Source organism: Mytilus trossulus, chromosome 14, assembly GCF_036588685.1.
Source record: "Mytilus trossulus isolate FHL-02 chromosome 14, PNRI_Mtr1.1.1.hap1, whole genome shotgun sequence".
Classification (NCBI taxonomy): Eukaryota; Metazoa; Mollusca; class Bivalvia; order Mytilida; family Mytilidae; genus Mytilus; species Mytilus trossulus.
The window spans coordinates 14,444,777-14,466,830 of NC_086386.1; the positions used below are offsets into that span (position 1 = coordinate 14,444,777).

The window sequence follows — 22,054 nt, forward strand, 5'->3', positions numbered from 1 at the left end:
GTTCGGAACTTTGCCGTAGGGATATGCCGAAGAGAACCGAATGTGTGTTTGATATGAAAAATACGTAGATGGGCGACTTTGAATCTCTGTGGTGGCCAGACGGGCCCGGATCCCAGAAAAATATTTAATTAGGGACTAGCTTGGGTCAATACCTTTAACATGAGCTTGGTACAGTTCGGAACTTTGCCGTAGGGATATGCCGAAAAGTACAGAATGTGTGATTGAGATGAAAAATACGTAAATGGGCAACTTTGAACCTCTGTGGTGGTCAGATGGGCCCGGATCCCAGAAAAATATTTAAGTAGGGAATAGCTTGGGTCAATACCTTTATAATGAGCTAAGTCTGGTTCGGAACTTTGCCGTAGGGATACGCCGAAGAGTACCGAATGTGTGTTTGATATGAAAAATACGTAAATGGGCAATTTTGAACCTCTGTGGTGGCTAGACGGGCCCGGATCCAAGAAACATATTTAAGTGGGGAATAGCTTGGGTCAATACCTCTAAAATGAGCTAGGTCCAGTTTCGAACTTTGCTGTAGGGATATACCGAAGAGTACCGAATGTGTGTTTGATCTGAAAAATACGTAAATGGGCAACTTTGAACCTCTGTGGTGGCCAGACGGGCCCGGATCCCAGAAAAAATATTGAAGTGGGGAATAGCTTGGCTCAATACCTTCGAAATGAGCTAGGTCCGGTTCGGAACTTTGCCGTAGGGATATGCCGAAAAGAACCGAATGTGTGGTATATATGAAAAATATGTAGATGGGCAACTTTGAATCTCTGTGGTGGCCAGACGGGCCCGGATCCCATAAAACTATTTAAGTGGGGAATATCTTGGCTCAATACTTTCGAAATGAGCCAGGTCCAGTTCGGAACTTTGCCGTAGGGATATGCCGAAAAGTACCGAATGTGTGGTATATATGAAAAATACGTAAATCGGCAACTTTGAATCTCTGTGGTGGCCAGACGGGCCCGGGTCCCAGAAAAATATTTAAGTGGGAATAGCTTGGGGAATACCTTTGAAATGAGCCAGGTCCGGTTCGGAACTTTGCCGTAGGGATATGCCGAAGAGTACCGAATGTGTGTTTGAAATGAAAAATACGTAAATGGGAAACTTTGAATCTTGGTGGTGGCCAGACGGGCCCGGATCCCAAAAATATATTAAAGTAGGGAATAGCTTGGGTCAATACCTTTAAAATGAGCTAGGTTCGGTTCGGACCTTTGCCGTAGGGATATGCCGAAGAGTACTGAATGTGTGTTTGATATGGAAAATACGTAGATGGGCAACTTTGAATCTCTGTGGTGGCCAGACGGGCCCGGATCCCAGAAAAATGTTTAAGTAGGGAATAGCCTGTGTCAATACCTTTAAAATGAGCTAGGTTCAGTTGGGAACTTTGCCGTAAAGCAATCTTAGGAGTTCCGAATTTATGATTGTTGAAGAATCTCAATAAATGCGTTGTGTTTTCTATTTACGTTTGACTGTCGTGATAGTTATTAAATGCATAATACAATAACGTCACTCACTATAGCGTTACAGTTACAACGTAACCATAGCATAATGTTTGTACTTTCGTCTATTTTTTACTTTCTGGGGGGGGGGGGGGGGGGGGCGAGAAATTTGAAATATGTAACGAACAATTATAAGAAAATGTAAGTTCATAATGTAGATAAAAGAAATTTTAAATTAATGTCCATCTCAAATTAAACAATCTAGTTCATTGACCTTAAATGATCACAACTAAAGTTTATCTCATAGTCCATTCATAGATATTTCTTCTGCCACATACAGTAGCTTCACTAAGCGGTAATTTTCTTTGTGCATTGCAAGTTTCTTTCCTGTATCTATTTGGTTTCTTGACTCTACCAGTTGAGGGTGTGTTCGTTCGGAAGTTCTAGGTAGCAAGTTTATTCCTTGGAAATTTTCATAAAATTGGTTCATGTCCAATCTACTTTTTACGAGCCATTGCGATGTGTCGTCTGGTCTTCATTTGGCAACGGTCGTACCTGAAGTTATATCATCTGGAGGGTCATGTTTTCATAGCAACTTTGCCGTAGACTTTCCTTTTTTGTCAATAGCTTTGTCTGGTTTTCAATGACGTTTACCAGAGCTGTAGGTGTTGACGGATGGTTGGTGTTTCTATTGACTGTATAGCGGGGGATCCTTTTCCTCTTATAACTCTGTCCTCAATAATTTACCAGTAGTAGTCGGGACCTATGAGTAAATCAATTTCAAACGTTCTGTACTTAAATTTAAGTCCTCTCAAATGTGGCAAGTTTCTTGTAGTCTGTGAAATCTTGTCTTGATCGGAACGGCAATATCTGGAAAAATGAGTGTATCGATTTGGACATTTTCTCCTAGGTCGGTCTTTAACTGTGTTGTTGCGGTGTCTTAGTTGCGAACCTTCTAAGATAAATCTCCTTACACAGACGGATGAATGCTTACTTTTCAGTTATTTTCTGAAATATAAAAGAACACTGTGCTCCCTCGTCAAATATGAGGTTACATTCTACTTCTTGGTCGTTATTTACAACTGATGTAGTTGGTGTTTTGAATGTGATTGCGTACCCATAAAAAATGCAGTGACTGAATCCATGACTCCTTCGCCAGCTGCAAGTATTTCAATCTCTTTAGTTATTGATTTTCGTAGTTTTTTTCAATATCAAGTTATACCTCCCGTGTTCTCTTGCAATAAATTTTCTTATGTCAATTGGTAACTAGTCCAAAACTACAGGTATACCAAAAGCGAACCATACATCCCAGGTGTTTGACAAAGTAACTCTAATCCATGCACATATGTTTCAAGTTTGTCTCCGTAAGACCTCAAGCTAAATGCATCATGTGTCGGTGCGGGTAAGCTCCTGAGTGATTTCATGTAAGCATAAACAGTTTTGTTTGGGTTTCAAAATCTTTCTCTAAGCGGCTGTCTCATAATTTGCGTGCGTAAGCGCAAATCCTGCTAGTTAGGCGGGGGCGGACCAGTAAAGTTGCGTGATTGATTTCCGGTAGGATTTTCCTCTGATGGAATTCGTTCTCTAGTGTTTAGTGTGTAAACGGCTGATGAGTTTGTATAAATAACGTTTGATGTAGGTATATAGCATTCAGCGTTAGCTTTAATAGTTGACTTTTCTTTTAAATTAGAAGTATTGTTGGAGGATTTGATTGTTTGCTTAAGTTTTCGTATTTGCCTTCGTTTACTGTCTAAATTAAACATATACTTATCCGATTCTGTAATTTCTTGTTCAATGTGATCCTTTTGTACGACTTCTTTCTTCTTCTCATTTAAATCATGAATAATCTTCTTTTTCTGGGTTACGGCATACTCCATTGCCTTGAATTCTTCAATTTTGACGTTTTCAGGATTCTCCTTTAGCTCCTCGAGTTTGACCCAAAGCTTTTTCGCTGATGCTCTGTTGCCAACACGTATTGCCTTTAACTTCGTTTCCATTGTTGAACAACCTTCCCGTCAGTCACGCCACCAGAAATGTAAAAGAATCTCAATAAATGCGTTGTGTTTTCTATAACCGTTCAATCGTCGTGATAGCTAATGAATAGTGGCACTCACTATAGCGTTATGGTTACAACGTTACCATAGCGTAATGTTTGTATTTCGCGTATTTTCTGACATGATTAATATGAAAAGTCTGTTAAGGCACAATAGTAGTCAGAATTGCCATGATCCAAGAAAAATATTAAAGCTGGGAACATTGCCTTAAGGATATGATAAGAAGTACCGAATATTTGGTTTGTAAATAAAATACGTTACATGAATTTCGGAACCACTGTAATGGCCAGGTACAGGGCGCCGAATGGGACTCTTGTGGTTTTGTACAAAATTCAATTCTGTCAAAACAAAATCATTTTTGTCTTACAAAACTATGTGATACAGACTTCTTTTCTGAGAACTTCAATTTTGTGATGACAAAATTGACTTTTGTCAAAAAGGTATGCAAATAAGTTTACAAAATTGACTATTGTTACCTGATATGGAAATTAAAACACAAAAGTCAATTGTGTGAGACAAAATTGACTTTTGTGAGACAAAATTCAATTTTGTGATGACAAAATTCAAATTTTGTGCGACGAAATTCACTGTTGTGAGACAAAATTGACAAAATTGAATTTTGTCTCAATTTTGTGAGACAAAATTCAATTTTGTAAATTTTGTCTCACAAAAGTTAATTTTGTCTCACCCAATTGAATTTTGTGTTTTAATTTCTATATCAGGTAACAATAGTCAAATTTGTATGCAAATAAGTTTAAGTAAAAGTAATGACGTACCATTATACAGGTTTAAGTAGTGTCATGGTGTAAAAGTAGTCTGATTTCAAACCGTTGAATAGGGGCAAGGTGTTTTACGTTTAAGGATGAGGTGTGTAAGGGTAAGGGGTATTATAGTTAGAATTTGAAGAGGAGTACGGGGTGGTGTTTTTTAAATAAAAAAAACCCACCAAAATGTCGAAATATTTTTTATTGAGATAACGATGGCATCTTATAATCAATATCATTTCATTGATCTGAATACCTTTGATACAAAAGAAAAAAAAAGAAATGGAGGGACCTGCCAACAAGTGAGGTAAACCAAATTATATAGAATACAAGTGTGGATGGAATATTTTGTGATAGTTACCTACTAATCTTGAAGGCAAGGAAGGCGGTAACAAGAAAGGTGTTGGCTTGTAGTGGGTTGTATTACGAAACGAGAACGTTGGAAGGGCCGTTCATCAGAAGTACGATTGCCTACACCCTAATTAGACAGAAAACCGCGTGGTAGTACGTGTTCTTGTTTTCCTTTTCATATCTAGTAATCATTATATTAAAAAAAATACAATTGGTGGTTAGGGGTGTGAAATAAAAAAAAATCATCATAAAAGACACGTTTGTGTAAAGTATTAAATAAACAATGGCATTTACAAACAAAAACATACCGGGTCCGTCTAGATTGTCGCTTAATATACGTACTATACTTAATACAGTGGTGGTATTAGGTTTATAAAGACAATACCAACGGAACCTTTACATATGACGGTAAACCAATAACATCGAATGGCAAAGGATTTTGAGTTAAAAGGGTATAGTATAAATCAAAAGACGTGTTGGTAAAGCTTATTGAAGACAAAACGCATCAAGTGTTACCCCGCACAGAAGTGTTCACTAAAAATGAATTAATACTAAGAGCAAAGAAACGGTATATACCTTATAGATCTATGTAAAAGTAAAACGACTCCAACAAGACATAGCAAAGAAACCTGTTATTAAGGTAAAAGATGGAGTGCTTAACCTACATTTGATTGGTAAAATTTCAGACGCACAACAATTAAAGTAGGCATCAAAGGTACAATAAGTGCTTTTAGTACAGTTGGTTGAAACAAACCCTGAAACAGGTCACAGTGATTTAGGTCAACTCAAGTTACAGAGTATTACTCATGAATCAACCAACTAAAACACTGAACTAATAGTAATGATCAAAATGGCAAAAGAAAGCATATCAACTTGCATGCGTGATGGAAGTGAGTGAACGTTAGTTATATTGTAGAAGTCCGACTTCATTTGGATGAATTGTATCCCTGAATAGTAAGTATAACCTACGCCTTTCAGAAAAACTAGCACAGAAGAAAACTATTATTTACGTGAGCTGTGTTCTCAAAATCACATAACGAAGAGGTGAATCAGAAAAGTAAACACCGTGTGAGTCAATACCAAAAATTGTAAAACGAGTTGAACAAAAGGGATGGCAGGGGCTGGTTATTGTCGTTGAAACATATTGACCAAATTTGAAAGGCTAAATACTACCTTGTATACTTTATGTGTTCGGGTATGGTGTTGAAATACACAACAACTCTTAAGAAAATTTGAAGTGAAACCCGTTAAGAATTCAAAGAACATCAGAATGGATAGAACTCACAAAAACATGTTGTATTTAACCAATGCTACTAAACATCATTACTATTGAATAAATCGATTATCACATTTGTTAAGTCCCCAAGTGTCATCCAACAATGATAAAGTGTTATTGTCGAAGATGTATGCACCACTGGACTTTTGAGACAAACAAGAGGAATGAAGTAAAAATCGAGATCCCAGAAGAAGATGCCTTTACAATATTTTACAACTTAGTACAAAAGTAAAATGCGATTTCTTTATGTTATTTATGCTGACATTCAATGTAACTTAGAACAGATAGACACTTGCCAAACTGGCAAATTAAAAGCTTACACGGATGTTAACCAAAAACAAATACACCTTCTGGTTTAACTACCGTGTCAAGTATACTCATGGGGACTACAAAGACACAAAAGTGTACTCAGGGGAAGACATTGTTAAGAGATTTGTGGCTTGTATGGAAGAGATAATGTAGGAGATTACAGACATGACAGACAAATACATGGATAAACAGATCTGGTGATGACTGAAGTAGATCCCCAATGTTTTACAGCGAGTTAACATTGTCCCACGTGTGATGATGAATTAGGGAAACAAAGTGCGTGAACAGGGCCATTTGACAAGGTGGGTATCATGGTGCAGCACATAAAACAATGCAACTTTAACTGTCAACTATCTACTTTTGTTCCCATTGTGTTTCAAACCTTCGCAGGGTATGATTCCCACTTGTTTGTAAAGGCGTTTGGGTTTACCGATGGTGAAGTGAATTGCATTCCCAACACTGATGAAAAGAGCATATTTTTTTCTAATAACGTGGATGGGTAAGTAATGCTTTTCATCGATTTGTGTAGGTTTATATTAAAATCGTTCTACACCTTATATATTTAGCTAAGAATTTAAAGTTGAACCAATTTAAGGTATGAAAGTCGTGATTTGGTAGCATTATGAATTAATGATAACAAAATGTTTATCTTATGATTTCATGAAGGGTCATTACAACATGACGAAAACACAACTACTATCTGCTGACCGACTTAACAATAAACACATTAGTGTGGTTGACTATGCTGATGTACAACATGTGTTTACTACATTTAACTGTAAAACATAACAAATTGTCAAGACTACCACGACTTGTACTTGAAAGGACACATTGTGCAATTACAAGATATCTTTAAAAACTTTAGTGCCTATTGTGTAAAATACTACGGGCTTGACGCATTTCATTATTACACTTTAACAGGGCTAGCTTACGATGTGGCGTTATAAATAAGCAAAGTTAGATTGGAATTGTTACACGACCTAGTCATGTTAATTCTGTTTGAATAAGCAACACGAAAAGGGGGTGCTCAAATAAGCCATCGCCATGGGCTGGCCAACAATAAAAACATGAGTGCACAGTGTTATTCCCACGGGTTGGTATTAACTAAAGTGCAGCGTGTGTCAAAATTTTATAACAATCAAATAAAATTTTCATTGACCTGAACACTTACCTTAGAATCACATCCAGCGACGTGTTTGAAAAGTATGAAAAGTACTGATGAACAACTCAATGTTTGAAAATACCATGGAAACATACGTTAACGGGTGAATATAATATTAATGACTACTGATGGGCAACCGTTGAAACTAATAGCGAAAACCATCTGTGACCAATTCGTGGTGTATAACAAGTCCATGGTAGTAATAAACATAAAGGAAACCAAACTCAAGCTTGACAAGCCTGTGTACTTAGGAGCATGCATCGTAGAAATTTCAAGATTTTAAATGATCGACATTCATTTGGACTATGTGCGTAAAACCAAAGGGAACAAAATTCGACTACTGTTTACCGACACTGATAGTTAAGCCTATTTAACTCAAACCGACGACTTTTACAAAGACATGTCTCACATTCAAAACAAGTTTGACACATCAACCTATTGTATGGAAAACCCGTTTTGGAATTCCGACCAACGTCAACAAAAAAACATTATTGGTATGCATGTCTTCGTCAAATGATGACTAAGTTTTAGGGCTTCTTACAAGATGTAATAAAATCGAATGGGTGATGGTCAACACACCAGGAAAGCTAAAGGGACGAAGAAACAAGTCAATTGACAGAACGTTACATTTAACGATTACAAGACGTGTTTGATGACCCAGTAAAGATATCATAGAAAAATAAACGTCAGTCGCAATAACCTTCAGAACGAGGTGTCTGGAGAAATAACCACAATATGACAAATGATACATTTTAATAGATTGAATCATTGCCTTGGCACTTAGACATTACAAAATTGAACATACAACACTATAAGGACGTGTGGTAATAGAAGTATCAATGCCTGGATTCATTAAACCTCTTAAAAATTAGTATATTGAGGACGACAATATTTGTCATATGTAAAGAGAATATGGATATTATAAAAAGACGATTTCAAATTCGCGCCTGTTTTGAGACCCGAAAACTTTAAATACGTGATACGTGTACACAACATTCTACTTCCCAACAAGCTCCTATCAAACGGAGAGTAAAAAAAAATGATACATGTACACAACATTCTACTGTCCAACATGCCCCCATCAAACGGAAAGTTAAAATAAAACAGTTAAAACTCTACAGATATTCTATTTTCGAGGTGTGGGTACCTTTTTCAAAACCTTTTAATCCTTTCATTTCCATACGTAATGGAAATTACTTGAATTTTAAGATCTACTACATCACCGATGAACTTTAGATAAGAGCACCAATGGTATGTGGACACGTTTGTATTTGTCAAAATTGTTGTCTGAAGTAACTGGTAAACCTTGATGAAGTTGCGTTTCCATGGCAGACCAATTTGGATTTTATGGAATAGAGAAATAAACATGAGTCAATTGCTTGAAGAATTAAACATGAACGACAATCGTATCACTAACATTAAATCACCGAATAATAATACGGATGCTGCAACAAAACGATGGTTCATGCGTCAATTGAAATACTATACGAAACAATTAGAATTACAATTACAATCCGCGTGTAACCAGATGAAGACGGATATAAAACGACTAGAGAAAAGATGTGATACAACCATTAAAGAACTCGAGAAAATGTAGATGAGTTTAAGACCACTCTACACAATGAACTCGGGGTAAATCAGATTAAAAATTCGCCACAAAAAACATCGATGAAATCTTGAAACTTTCCTTGTCAATTGAAATTTTAGAGCACAACAAGGAAGATCTAGAGGGTCTGAGCATGTGTAATCTATTGAAACATGCTGGTGGGGGGTTTAAAGCCGTTAGTGGTTGAATATTTAGTAAAAAAGTAGCCCAGATGTGTAAGCCTTCACCACAATACTCGTATAACGAAAGTATCCTTTATAATCGTGGGCAAATATTGTGGAAGATTATACTTGCTAAAAGTAAAAGATTGGTACTGCATATCTGATTGTTTGAATCAAGAGTTTATGGACTTAGACTACCCTTTCAATCGAACAAAGACTTCTTTCACCCCCACACCTTCATTTTTTGCAAACCTTTCCGATGCAGTTCAAATCCTGAACCGTCTTTTTAAGTTAAGGTTTATCAAAGTAAATAGAAAACACAACGCATTTATTGAGATTCTTCAACAATTCTAAATTCGGAACTCCGAAGAATATCTTTACGGTAAAATTCCGAACCGGACCTATATCATGTCGAAGGTATTGACCCAAGCTATTCCCCACTTAAATATTTTTCTGGGATCCGGGCCCGTCTGGCCACCACAGAGATTCAAAGTTGCCCATCTACGTATTTTTCATATATACCACACATTCGGTACTTTTCGGCATATCCCTACGGCAAAGTTCCGAACCGGACCTAGCTCACTTCGAAGGTATTGACCCAAGCTATTCCCCACTTAAATATTTTTCTGGGATCCGGGCCCGTCTGGCCACCACAGAGGTTCAAAGTTGCCCATTTACTAATTTTCCATATCAACCACACATTCGGTACTTTTCGGCATATCCCTACGGCAAAGTTCCGAACGGGACCTAGCTCATTTCAAAGGTATTGACCCAAGCTATTCCCCACTTAAATATTTTTCTGGGATCCGGGCCCGTCTGGCCACCACAGAGATTCAAAGTTGCCCATCTACGTATTTTTCATATATACCACACATTCGGTACTTTTCGGCATATCCCTACGGCAAAGTTCCGAACCGGACCTAGCTCACTTCGAAGGTATTGACCCAAGCTATTCCCCACTTAAATATTTTTCTGGGATCCGGGCCCGTCTGGCCACCACAGAGGTTCAAAGTTGCCCATTTACTAATTTTCCATATCAACCACACATTCGGTACTTTTCGGCATATCCCTACGGCAAAGTTCCGAACGGGACCTAGCTCATTTCAAAGGTATTGACCCAAGCTATTCCCCACTTAAATATTTTTCTGGGATCCGGGCCCGTCTGGCCACCACAGAGATTCAAAGTTGCCCATCTACGTATTTTTCATATATACCACACATTCGGTACTTTTCGGCATATCCCTACGGCAAAGTTCCAAACCGGACCTAGCTCACTTCGAAGGTATTGACCCAAGCTATTCCCCACTTAAATATTTTTCTGGGATCCGGGCCCGTCTGGCCACCACAGAGGTTCAAAGTTGCCCATTTACTAATTTTCCATATCAACCACACATTCGGTACTTTTCGGCATATCCCTACGGCAAAGTTCCGAACGGGACCTAGCTCATTTCAAAGGTATTGACCCAAGCTATTCCCCACTTAAATATTTTTCTGGGATCCGGGCCCGTCTGGCCACCACAGAGATTCAAAGTTGCCCATCTACGTATTTTTCATATATACCACACATTCGGTACTTTTCGGCATATCCCTACGGCAAAGTTCCGAACCGGACCTAGCTCACTTCGAAGGTATTGACCCAAGCTATTCCCCACTTAAATATTTTTCTGGGATCCGGGCCCGTCTGGCCACCACAGAGGTTCAAAGTTGCCCATTTACTAATTTTCCATATCAACCACACATTCGGTACTTTTCGGCATATCCCTACGGCAAAGTTCCGAACGGGACCTAGCTCATTTCAAAGGTATTGACCCAAGCTATTCCCCACTTAAATATTTTTCTGGGATCCGGGCCCGTCTGGTCACCACAGAGATTCAAAGTTGCCCATCTACGTATTTTTCATATATACCACACATTCGGTACTTTTCGGCATATCCCTACGGCAAAGTTCCGAACCGGACCTAGCTCACTTCGAAGGTATTGACCCAAGCTATTCCCCACTTAAATATTTTTCTGGGATCCGGGCCCGTCTGGCCACCACAGAGGTTCAAAGTTGCCCATTTACTAATTTTCCATATCAACCACACATTCGGTACTTTTCGGCATATCCCTACGGCAAAGTTCCGAACGGGACCTAGCTCATTTCAAAGGTATTGACCCAAGCTATTCCCCACTTAAATATTTTTCTGGGATCCGGGCCCGTCTGGCCACCACAGAGATTCAAAGTTGCCCATCTACGTATTTTTCATATATACCACACATTCGGTACTTTTCGGCATATCCCTACGGCAAAGTTCCGAACCGGACCTAGCTCACTTCGAAGGTATTGACCCAAGCTATTCCCCACTTAAATATTTTTCTGGGATCCGGGCCCGTCTGGCCACCACAGAGGTTCAAAGTTGCCCATTTACTAATTTTCCATATCAACCACACATTCGGTACTTTTCGGCATATCCCTACGGCAAAGTTCCGAACGAGACCTAGCTCATTTCAAAGGTATTGACCCAAGCTATTCCCCACTTAAATATTTTTCTGGGATCCGGGCCCGTCTGGCCACCACAGAGATTCAAAGTTGCCCATCTACGTATTTTTCATATATACCACACATTCGGTACTTTTCGGCATATCCCTACGGCAAAGTTCCGAACCGGACCTAGCTCACTTCGAAGGTATTGACCCAAGCTATTCCCCACTTAAATATTTTTCTGGGATCCGGGCCCGTCTGGCCACCACAGAGGTTCAAAGTTGCCCATTTACTAATTTTCCATATCAACCACACATTCGGTACTTTTCGGCATATCCCTACGGCAAAGTTCCGAACGGGACCTAGCTCATTTCAAAGGTATTGACCCAAGCTATTCCCCACTTAAATATTTTTCTGGGATCCGGGCCCGTCTGGCCACCACAGAGATTCAAAGTTGCCCATCTACGTATTTTTCATATATACCACACATTCGGTACTTTTCGGCATATCCCTACGGCAAAGTTCCGAACCGGACCTAGCTCACTTCGAAGGTATTGACCCAAGCTATTCCCCACTTAAATATTTTTCTGGGATCCGGGCCCGTCTGGCCACCACAGAGGTTCAAAGTTGCCCATTTACTAATTTTCCATATCAACCACACATTCGGTACTTTTCGGCATATCCCTACGGCAAAGTTCCGAACGGGACCTAGCTCATTTCAAAGGTATTGACCCAAGCTATTCCCCACTTAAATATTTTTCTGGGATCCGGGCCCGTCTGGCCACCACAGAGATTCAAAGTTGCCCATCTACGTATTTTTCATATATACCACACATTCGGTACTTTTCGGCATATCCCTACGGCAAAGTTCCGAACCGGACCTAGCTCACTTCGAAGGTATTGACCCAAGCTATTCCCCACTTAAATATTTTTCTGGGATCCGGGCCCGTCTGGCCACCACAGAGGTTCAAAGTTGCCCATTTACTAATTTTCCATATCAACCACACATTCGGTACTTTTCGGCATATCCCTACGGCAAAGTTCCGAACGGGACCTAGCTCATTTCAAAGGTATTGACCCAAGCTATTCCCCACTTAAATATTTTTCTGGGATCCGGGCCCGTCTGGCCACCACAGAGATTCAAAGTTGCCCATCTACGTATTTTTCATATATACCACACATTCGGTACTTTTCGGCATATCCCTACGGCAAAGTTCCGAACCGGACCTAGCTCACTTCGAAGGTATTGACCCAAGCTATTCCCCACTTAAATATTTTTCTGGGATCCGGGCCCGTCTGGCCACCACAGAGGTTCAAAGTTGCCCATTTACTAATTTTCCATATCAACCACACATTCGGTACTTTTCGGCATATCCCTACGGCAAAGTTCCGAACGGGACCTAGCTCATTTCAAAGGTATTGACCCAAGCTATTCCCCACTTAAATATTTTTCTGGGATCCGGGCCCGTCTGGCCACCACAGAGATTCAAAGTTGCCCATCTACGTATTTTTCATATATACCACACATTCGGTACTTTTCGGCATATCCCTACGGCAAAGTTCCGAACCGGACCTAGCTCACTTCGAAGGTATTGACCCAAGCTATTCCCCACTTAAATATTTTTCTGGGATCCGGGCCCGTCTGGCCACCACAGAGGTTCAAAGTTGCCCATTTACTAATTTTCCATATCAACCACACATTCGGTACTTTTCGGCATATCCCTACGGCAAAGTTCCGAACGGGACCTAGCTCATTTCAAAGGTATTGACCCAAGCTATTCCCCACTTAAATATTTTTCTGGGATCCGGGCCCGTCTGGCCACCACAGAGATTCAAAGTTGCCCATCTACGTATTTTTCATATATACCACACATTCGGTACTTTTCGGCATATCCCTACGGCAAAGTTCCGAACCGGACCTAGCTCACTTCGAAGGTATTGACCCAAGCTATTCCCCACTTAAATATTTTTCTGGGATCCGGGCCCGTCTGGCCACCACAGAGGTTCAAAGTTGCCCATTTACTAATTTTCCATATCAACCACACATTCGGTACTTTTCGGCATATCCCTACGGCAAAGTTCCGAACGGGACCTAGCTCATTTCAAAGGTATTGACCCAAGCTATTCCCCACTTAAATATTTTTCTGGGATCCGGGCCCGTCTGGCCACCACAGAGATTCAAAGTTGCCCATCTACGTATTTTTCATATATACCACACATTCGGTACTTTTCGGCATATCCCTACGGCAAAGTTCCGAACCGGACCTAGCTCACTTCGAAGGTATTGACCCAAGCTATTCCCCACTTAAATATTTTTCTGGGATCCGGGCCCGTCTGGCCACCACAGAGGTTCAAAGTTGCCCATTTACTAATTTTCCATATCAACCACACATTCGGTACTTTTCGGCATATCCCTACGGCAAAGTTCCGAACGGGACCTAGCTCATTTCAAAGGTATTGACCCAAGCTATTCCCCACTTAAATATTTTTCTGGGATCCGGGCCCGTCTGGCCACCACAGAGATTCAAAGTTGCCCATCTACGTATTTTTCATATATACCACACATTCGGTACTTTTCGGCATATCCCTACGGCAAAGTTCCGAACCGGACCTAGCTCACTTCGAAGGTATTGACCCAAGCTATTCCCCACTTAAATATTTTTCTGGGATCCGGGCCCGTCTGGCCACCACAGAGGTTCAAAGTTGCCCATTTACTAATTTTCCATATCAACCACACATTCGGTACTTTTCGGCATATCCCTACGGCAAAGTTCCGAACGGGACCTAGCTCATTTCAAAGGTATTGACCCAAGCTATTCCCCACTTAAATATTTTTCTGGGATCCGGGCCCGTCTGGCCACCACAGAGATTCAAAGTTGCCCATCTACGTATTTTTCATATATACCACACATTCGGTACTTTTCGGCATATCCCTACGGCAAAGTTCCGAACCGGACCTAGCTCACTTCGAAGGTATTGACCCAAGCTATTCCCCACTTAAATATTTTTCTGGGATCCGGGCCCGTCTGGCCACCACAGAGGTTCAAAGTTGCCCATTTACTAATTTTCCATATCAACCACACATTCGGTACTTTTCGGCATATCCCTACGGCAAAGTTCCGAACGGGACCTAGCTCATTTCAAAGGTATTGACCCAAGCTATTCCCCACTTAAATATTTTTCTGGGATCCGGGCCCGTCTGGCCACCACAGAGATTCAAAGTTGCCCATCTACGTATTTTTCATATATACCACACATTCGGTACTTTTCGGCATATCCCTACGGCAAAGTTCCGAACCGGACCTAGCTCACTTCGAAGGTATTGACCCAAGCTATTCCCCACTTAAATATTTTTCTGGGATCCGGGCCCGTCTGGCCACCACAGAGGTTCAAAGTTGCCCATTTACTAATTTTCCATATCAACCACACATTCGGTACTTTTCGGCATATCCCTACGGCAAAGTTCCGAACGGGACCTAGCTCATTTCAAAGGTATTGACCCAAGCTATTCCCCACTTAAATATTTTTCTGGGATCCGGGCCCGTCTGGCCACCACAGAGATTCAAAGTTGCCCATCTACGTATTTTTCATATATACCACACATTCGGTACTTTTCGGCATATCCCTACGGCAAAGTTCCGAACCGGACCTAGCTCACTTCGAAGGTATTGACCCAAGCTATTCCCCACTTAAATATTTTTCTGGGATCCGGGCCCGTCTGGCCACCACAGAGGTTCAAAGTTGCCCATTTACTAATTTTCCATATCAACCACACATTCGGTACTTTTCGGCATATCCCTACGGCAAAGTTCCGAACGGGACCTAGCTCATTTCAAAGGTATTGACCCAAGCTATTCCCCACTTAAATATTTTTCTGGGATCCGGGCCCGTCTGGCCACCACAGAGATTCAAAGTTGCCCATCTACGTATTTTTCATATATACCACACATTCGGTACTTTTCGGCATATCCCTACGGCAAAGTTCCGAACCGGACCTAGCTCACTTCGAAGGTATTGACCCAAGCTATTCCCCACTTAAATATTTTTCTGGGATCCGGGCCCGTCTGGCCACCACAGAGGTTCAAAGTTGCCCATTTACTAATTTTCCATATCAACCACACATTCGGTACTTTTCGGCATATCCCTACGGCAAAGTTCCGAACGGGACCTAGCTCATTTCAAAGGTATTGACCCAAGCTATTCCCCACTTAAATATTTTTCTGGGATCCGGGCCCGTCTGGCCACCACAGAGATTCAAAGTTGCCCATCTACGTATTTTTCATATATACCACACATTCGGTACTTTTCGGCATATCCCTACGGCAAAGTTCCGAACCGGACCTAGCTCACTTCGAAGGTATTGACCCAAGCTATTCCCCACTTAAATATTTTTCTGGGATCCGGGCCCGTCTGGCCACCACAGAGGTTCAAAGTTGCCCATTTACTAATTTTCCATATCAACCACACATTCGGTACTTTTCGGCATATCCCTACGGCAAAGTTCCGAACGGGACCTAGCTCATTTCAAAGGTATTGACCCAAGCTATTCCCCACTTAAATATTTTTCTGGGATCCGGGCCCGTCTGGCCACCACAGAGATTCAAAGTTGCCCATCTACGTATTTTTCATATATACCACACATTCGGTACTTTTCGGCATATCCCTACGGCAAAGTTCCGAACCGGACCTAGCTCACTTCGAAGGTATTGACCCAAGCTATTCCCCACTTAAATATTTTTCTGGGATCCGGGCCCGTCTGGCCACCACAGAGGTTCAAAGTTGCCCATTTACTAATTTTCCATATCAACCACACATTCGGTACTTTTCGGCATATCCCTACGGCAAAGTTCCGAACGGGACCTAGCTCATTTCAAAGGTATTGACCCAAGCTATTCCCCACTTAAATATTTTTCTGGGATCCGGGCCCGTCTGGCCACCACAGAGATTCAAAGTTGCCCATCTACGTATTTTTCATATATACCACACATTCGGTACTTTTCGGCATATCCCTACGGCAAAGTTCCGAACCGGACCTAGCTCACTTCGAAGGTATTGACCCAAGCTATTCCCCACTTAAATATTTTTCTGGGATCCGGGCCCGTCTGGCCACCACAGAGGTTCAAAGTTGCCCATTTACTAATTTTCCATATCAACCACACATTCGGTACTTTTCGGCATATCCCTACGGCAAAGTTCCGAACGGGACCTAGCTCATTTCAAAGGTATTGACCCAAGCTATTCCCCACTTAAATATTTTTCTGGGATCCGGGCCCGTCTGGCCACCACAGAGATTCAAAGTTGCCCATCTACGTATTTTTCATATATACCACACATTCGGTACTTTTCGGCATATCCCTACGGCAAAGTTCCGAACCGGACCTAGCTCACTTCGAAGGTATTGACCCAAGCTATTCCCCACTTAAATATTTTTCTGGGATCCGGGCCCGTCTGGCCACCACAGAGGTTCAAAGTTGCCCATTTACTAATTTTCCATATCAACCACACATTCGGTACTTTTCGGCATATCCCTACGGCAAAGTTCCGAACGGGACCTAGCTCATTTCAAAGGTATTGACCCAAGCTATTCCCCACTTAAATATTTTTCTGGGATCCGGGCCCGTCTGGCCACCACAGAGATTCAAAGTTGCCCATCTACGTATTTTTCATATATACCACACATTCGGTACTTTTCGGCATATCCCTACGGCAAAGTTCCGAACCGGACCTAGCTCACTTCGAAGGTATTGACCCAAGCTATTCCCCACTTAAATATTTTTCTGGGATCCGGGCCCGTCTGGCCACCACAGAGGTTCAAAGTTGCCCATTTACTAATTTTCCATATCAACCACACATTCGGTACTTTTCGGCATATCCCTACGGCAAAGTTCCGAACGGGACCTAGCTCATTTCAAAGGTATTGACCCAAGCTATTCCCCACTTAAATATTTTTCTGGGATCCGGGCCCGTCTGGCCACCACAGAGATTCAAAGTTGCCCATCTACGTATTTTTCATATATACCACACATTCGGTACTTTTCGGCATATCCCTACGGCAAAGTTCCGAACCGGACCTAGCTCACTTCGAAGGTATTGACCCAAGCTATTCCCCACTTAAATATTTTTCTGGGATCCGGGCCCGTCTGGCCACCACAGAGGTTCAAAGTTGCCCATTTACTAATTTTCCATATCAACCACACATTCGGTACTTTTCGGCATATCCCTACGGCAAAGTTCCGAACGGGACCTAGCTCATTTCAAAGGTATTGACCCAAGCTATTCCCCACTTAAATATTTTTCTGGGATCCGGGCCCGTCTGGCCACCACAGAGATTCAAAGTTGCCCATCTACGTATTTTTCATATATACCACACATTCGGTACTTTTCGGCATATCCCTACGGCAAAGTTCCGAACCGGACCTAGCTCACTTCGAAGGTATTGACCCAAGCTATTCCCCACTTAAATATTTTTCTGGGATCCGGGCCCGTCTGGCCACCACAGAGGTTCAAAGTTGCCCATTTACTAATTTTCCATATCAACCACACATTCGGTACTTTTCGGCATATCCCTACGGCAAAGTTCCGAACGGGACCTAGCTCATTTCAAAGGTATTGACCCAAGCTATTCCCCACTTAAATATTTTTCTGGGATCCGGGCCCGTCTGGCCACCACAGAGATTCAAAGTTGCCCATCTACGTATTTTTCATATATACCACACATTCGGTACTTTTCGGCATATCCCTACGGCAAAGTTCCGAACCGGACCTAGCTCACTTCGAAGGTATTGACCCAAGCTATTCCCCACTTAAATATTTTTCTGGGATCCGGGCCCGTCTGGCCACCACAGAGGTTCAAAGTTGCCCATTTACTAATTTTCCATATCAACCACACATTCGGTACTTTTCGGCATATCCCTACGGCAAAGTTCCGAACGGGACCTAGCTCATTTCAAAGGTATTGACCCAAGCTATTCCCCACTTAAATATTTTTCTGGGATCCGGGCCCGTCTGGCCACCACAGAGATTCAAAGTTGCCCATCTACGTATTTTTCATATATACCACACATTCGGTACTTTTCGGCATATCCCTACGGCAAAGTTCCGAACCGGACCTAGCTCACTTCGAAGGTATTGACCCAAGCTATTCCCCACTTAAATATTTTTCTGGGATCCGGGCCCGTCTGGCCACCACAGAGGTTCAAAGTTGCCCATTTACTAATTTTCCATATCAACCACACATTCGGTACTTTTCGGCATATCCCTACGGCAAAGTTCCGAACGGGACCTAGCTCATTTCAAAGGTATTGACCCAAGCTATTCCCCACTTAAATATTTTTCTGGGATCCGGGCCCGTCTGGCCACCACAGAGATTCAAAGTTGCCCATCTACGTATTTTTCATATATACCACACATTCGGTACTTTTCGGCATATCCCTACGGCAAAGTTCCGAACCGGACCTAGCTCACTTCGAAGGTATTGACCCAAGCTATTCCCCACTTAAATATTTTTCTGGGATCCGGGCCCGTCTGGCCACCACAGAGGTTCAAAGTTGCCCATTTACTAATTTTCCATATCAACCACACATTCGGTACTTTTCGGCATATCCCTACGGCAAAGTTCCGAACGGGACCTAGCTCATTTCAAAGGTATTGACCCAAGCTATTCCCCACTTAAATATTTTTCTGGGATCCGGGCCCGTCTGGCCACCACAGAGATTCAAAGTTGCCCATCTACGTATTTTTCATATATACCACACATTCGGTACTTTTCGGCATATCCCTACGGCAAAGTTCCGAACCGGACCTAGCTCACTTCGAAGGTATTGACCCAAGCTATTCCCCACTTAAATATTTTTCTGGGATCCGGGCCCGTCTGGCCACCACAGAGGTTCAAAGTTGCCCATTTACTAATTTTCCATATCAACCACACATTCGGTACTTTTCGGCATATCCCTACGGCAAAGTTCCGAACGGGACCTAGCTCATTTCAAAGGTATTGACCCAAGCTATTCCCCACTTAAATATTTTTCTGGGATCCGGGCCCGTCTGGCCACCACAGAGATTCAAAGTTGCCCATCTACGTATTTTTCATATATACCACACATTCGGTACTTTTCGGCATATCCCTACGGCAAAGTTCCGAACCGGACCTAGCTCACTTCGAAGGTATTGACCCAAGCTATTCCCCACTTAAATATTTTTCTGGGATCCGGGCCCGTCTGGCCACCACAGAGGTTCAAAGTTGCCCATTTACTAATTTTCCATATCAACCACACATTCGGTACTTTTCGGCATATCCCTACGGCAAAGTTCCGAACGGGACCTAGCTCATTTCAAAGGTATTGACCCAAGCTATTCCCCACTTAAATATTTTTCTGGGATCCGGGCCCGTCTGGCCACCACAGAGATTCAAAGTTGCCCATCTACGTATTTTTCATATATACCACACATTCGGTACTTTTCGGCATATCCCTACGGCAAAGTTCCGAACCGGACCTAGCTCACTTCGAAGGTATTGACCCAAGCTATTCCCCACTTAAATATTTTTCTGGGATCCGGGCCCGTCTGGCCACCACAGAGGTTCAAAGTTGCCCATTTACTAATTTTCCATATCAACCACACATTCGGTACTTTTCGGCATATCCCTACGGCAAAGTTCCGAACGGGACCTAGCTCATTTCAAAGGTATTGACCCAAGCTATTCCCCACTTAAATATTTTTCTGGGATCCGGGCCCGTCTGGCCACCACAGAGATTCAAAGTTGCCCATCTACGTATTTTTCATATATACCACACATTCGGTACTTTTCGGCATATCCCTACGGCAAAGTTCCGAACCGGACCTAGCTCACTTCGAAGGTATTGACCCAAGCTATTCCCCACTTAAATATTTTTCTGGGATCCGGGCCCGTCTGGCCACCACAGAGGTTCAAAGTTGCCCATTTACTAATTTTCCATATCAACCACACATTCGGTACTTTTCGGCATATCCCTACGGCAAAGTTCCGAACGGGACCTAGCTCATTTCAAAGGTATTGACCCAAGCTATTCCCCACTTAAATATTTTTCTGGGATCCGGGCCCGTCTGGCCACCACAGAGATTCAAAGTTGCCCATCTACGTATTTTTCATATATACCACACATTCGGTACTTTTCGGCATATCCCTACGGCAAAGTTCCGAACCGGACCTAGCTCACTTCGAAGGTATTGACCCAAGCTATTCCCCACTTAAATATTTTTCTGGGATCCGGGCCCGTCTGGCCACCACAGAGGTTCAAAGTTGCCCATTTACTAATTTTCCATATCAACCACACATTCGGTACTTTTCGGCATATCCCTACGGCAAAGTTCCGAACGGGACCTAGCTCATTTCAAAGGTATTGACCCAAGCTATTCCCCACTTAAATATTTTTCTGGGATCCGGGCCCGTCTGGCCACCACAGAGATTCAAAGTTGCCCATCTACGTATTTTTCATATATACCACACATTCGGTACTTTTCGGCATATCCCTACGGCAAAGTTCCGAACCGGACCTAGCTCACTTCGAAGGTATTGACCCAAGCTATTCCCCACTTAAATATTTTTCTGGGATCCGGGCCCGTCTGGCCACCACAGAGGTTCAAAGTTGCCCATTTACTAATTTTCCATATCAACCACACATTCGGTACTTTTCGGCATATCCCTACGGCAAAGTTCCGAACGGGACCTAGCTCATTTCAAAGGTATTGACCCAAGCTATTCCCCACTTAAATATTTTTCTGGGATCCGGGCCCGTCTGGCCACCACAGAGATTCAAAGTTGCCCATCTACGTATTTTTCATATATACCACACATTCGGTACTTTTCGGCATATCCCTACGGCAAAGTTCCGAACCGGACCTAGCTCACTTCGAAGGTATTGACCCAAGCTATTCCCCACTTAAATATTTTTCTGGGATCCGGGCCCGTCTGGCCACCACAGAGGTTCAAAGTTGCCCATTTACTAATTTTCCATATCAACCACACATTCGGTACTTTTCGGCATATCCCTACGGCAAAGTTCCGAACGGGACCTAGCTCATTTCAAAGGTATTGACCCAAGCTATTCCCCACTTAAATATTTTTCTGGGATCCGGGCCCGTCTGGCCACCACAGAGATTCAAAGTTGCCCATCTACGTATTTTTCATATATACCACACATTCGGTACTTTTCGGCATATCCCTACGGCAAAGTTCCGAACCGGACCTAGCTCACTTCGAAGGTATTGACCCAAGCTATTCCCCACTTAAATATTTTTCTGGGATCCGGGCCCGTCTGGCCACCACAGAGGTTCAAAGTTGCCCATTTACTAATTTTCCATATCAACCACACATTCGGTACTTTTCGGCATATCCCTACGGCAAAGTTCCGAACGGGACCTAGCTCATTTCAAAGGTATTGACCCAAGCTATTCCCCACTTAAATATTTTTCTGGGATCCGGGCC

General features: G+C 42.3%; 1 protein-coding gene across 1 annotated transcript in view; it reads left to right on the forward strand.

Moving 5' to 3' along the window:
- The first annotated feature begins 5,501 nt into the window (after positions 1-5,501).
- Positions 5,502-22,054, forward strand: part of LOC134697495 (myotubularin-related protein 2-like) — a 43,457-nt gene continuing 26,904 nt past the window's right edge. Inside the window, exon 1 of the mRNA XM_063559775.1 lies at positions 5,502-5,507. Coding sequence (XP_063415845.1) covers positions 5,502-5,507 — 6 coding nt within the window. The remainder of the gene's footprint in view (positions 5,508-22,054) is intronic.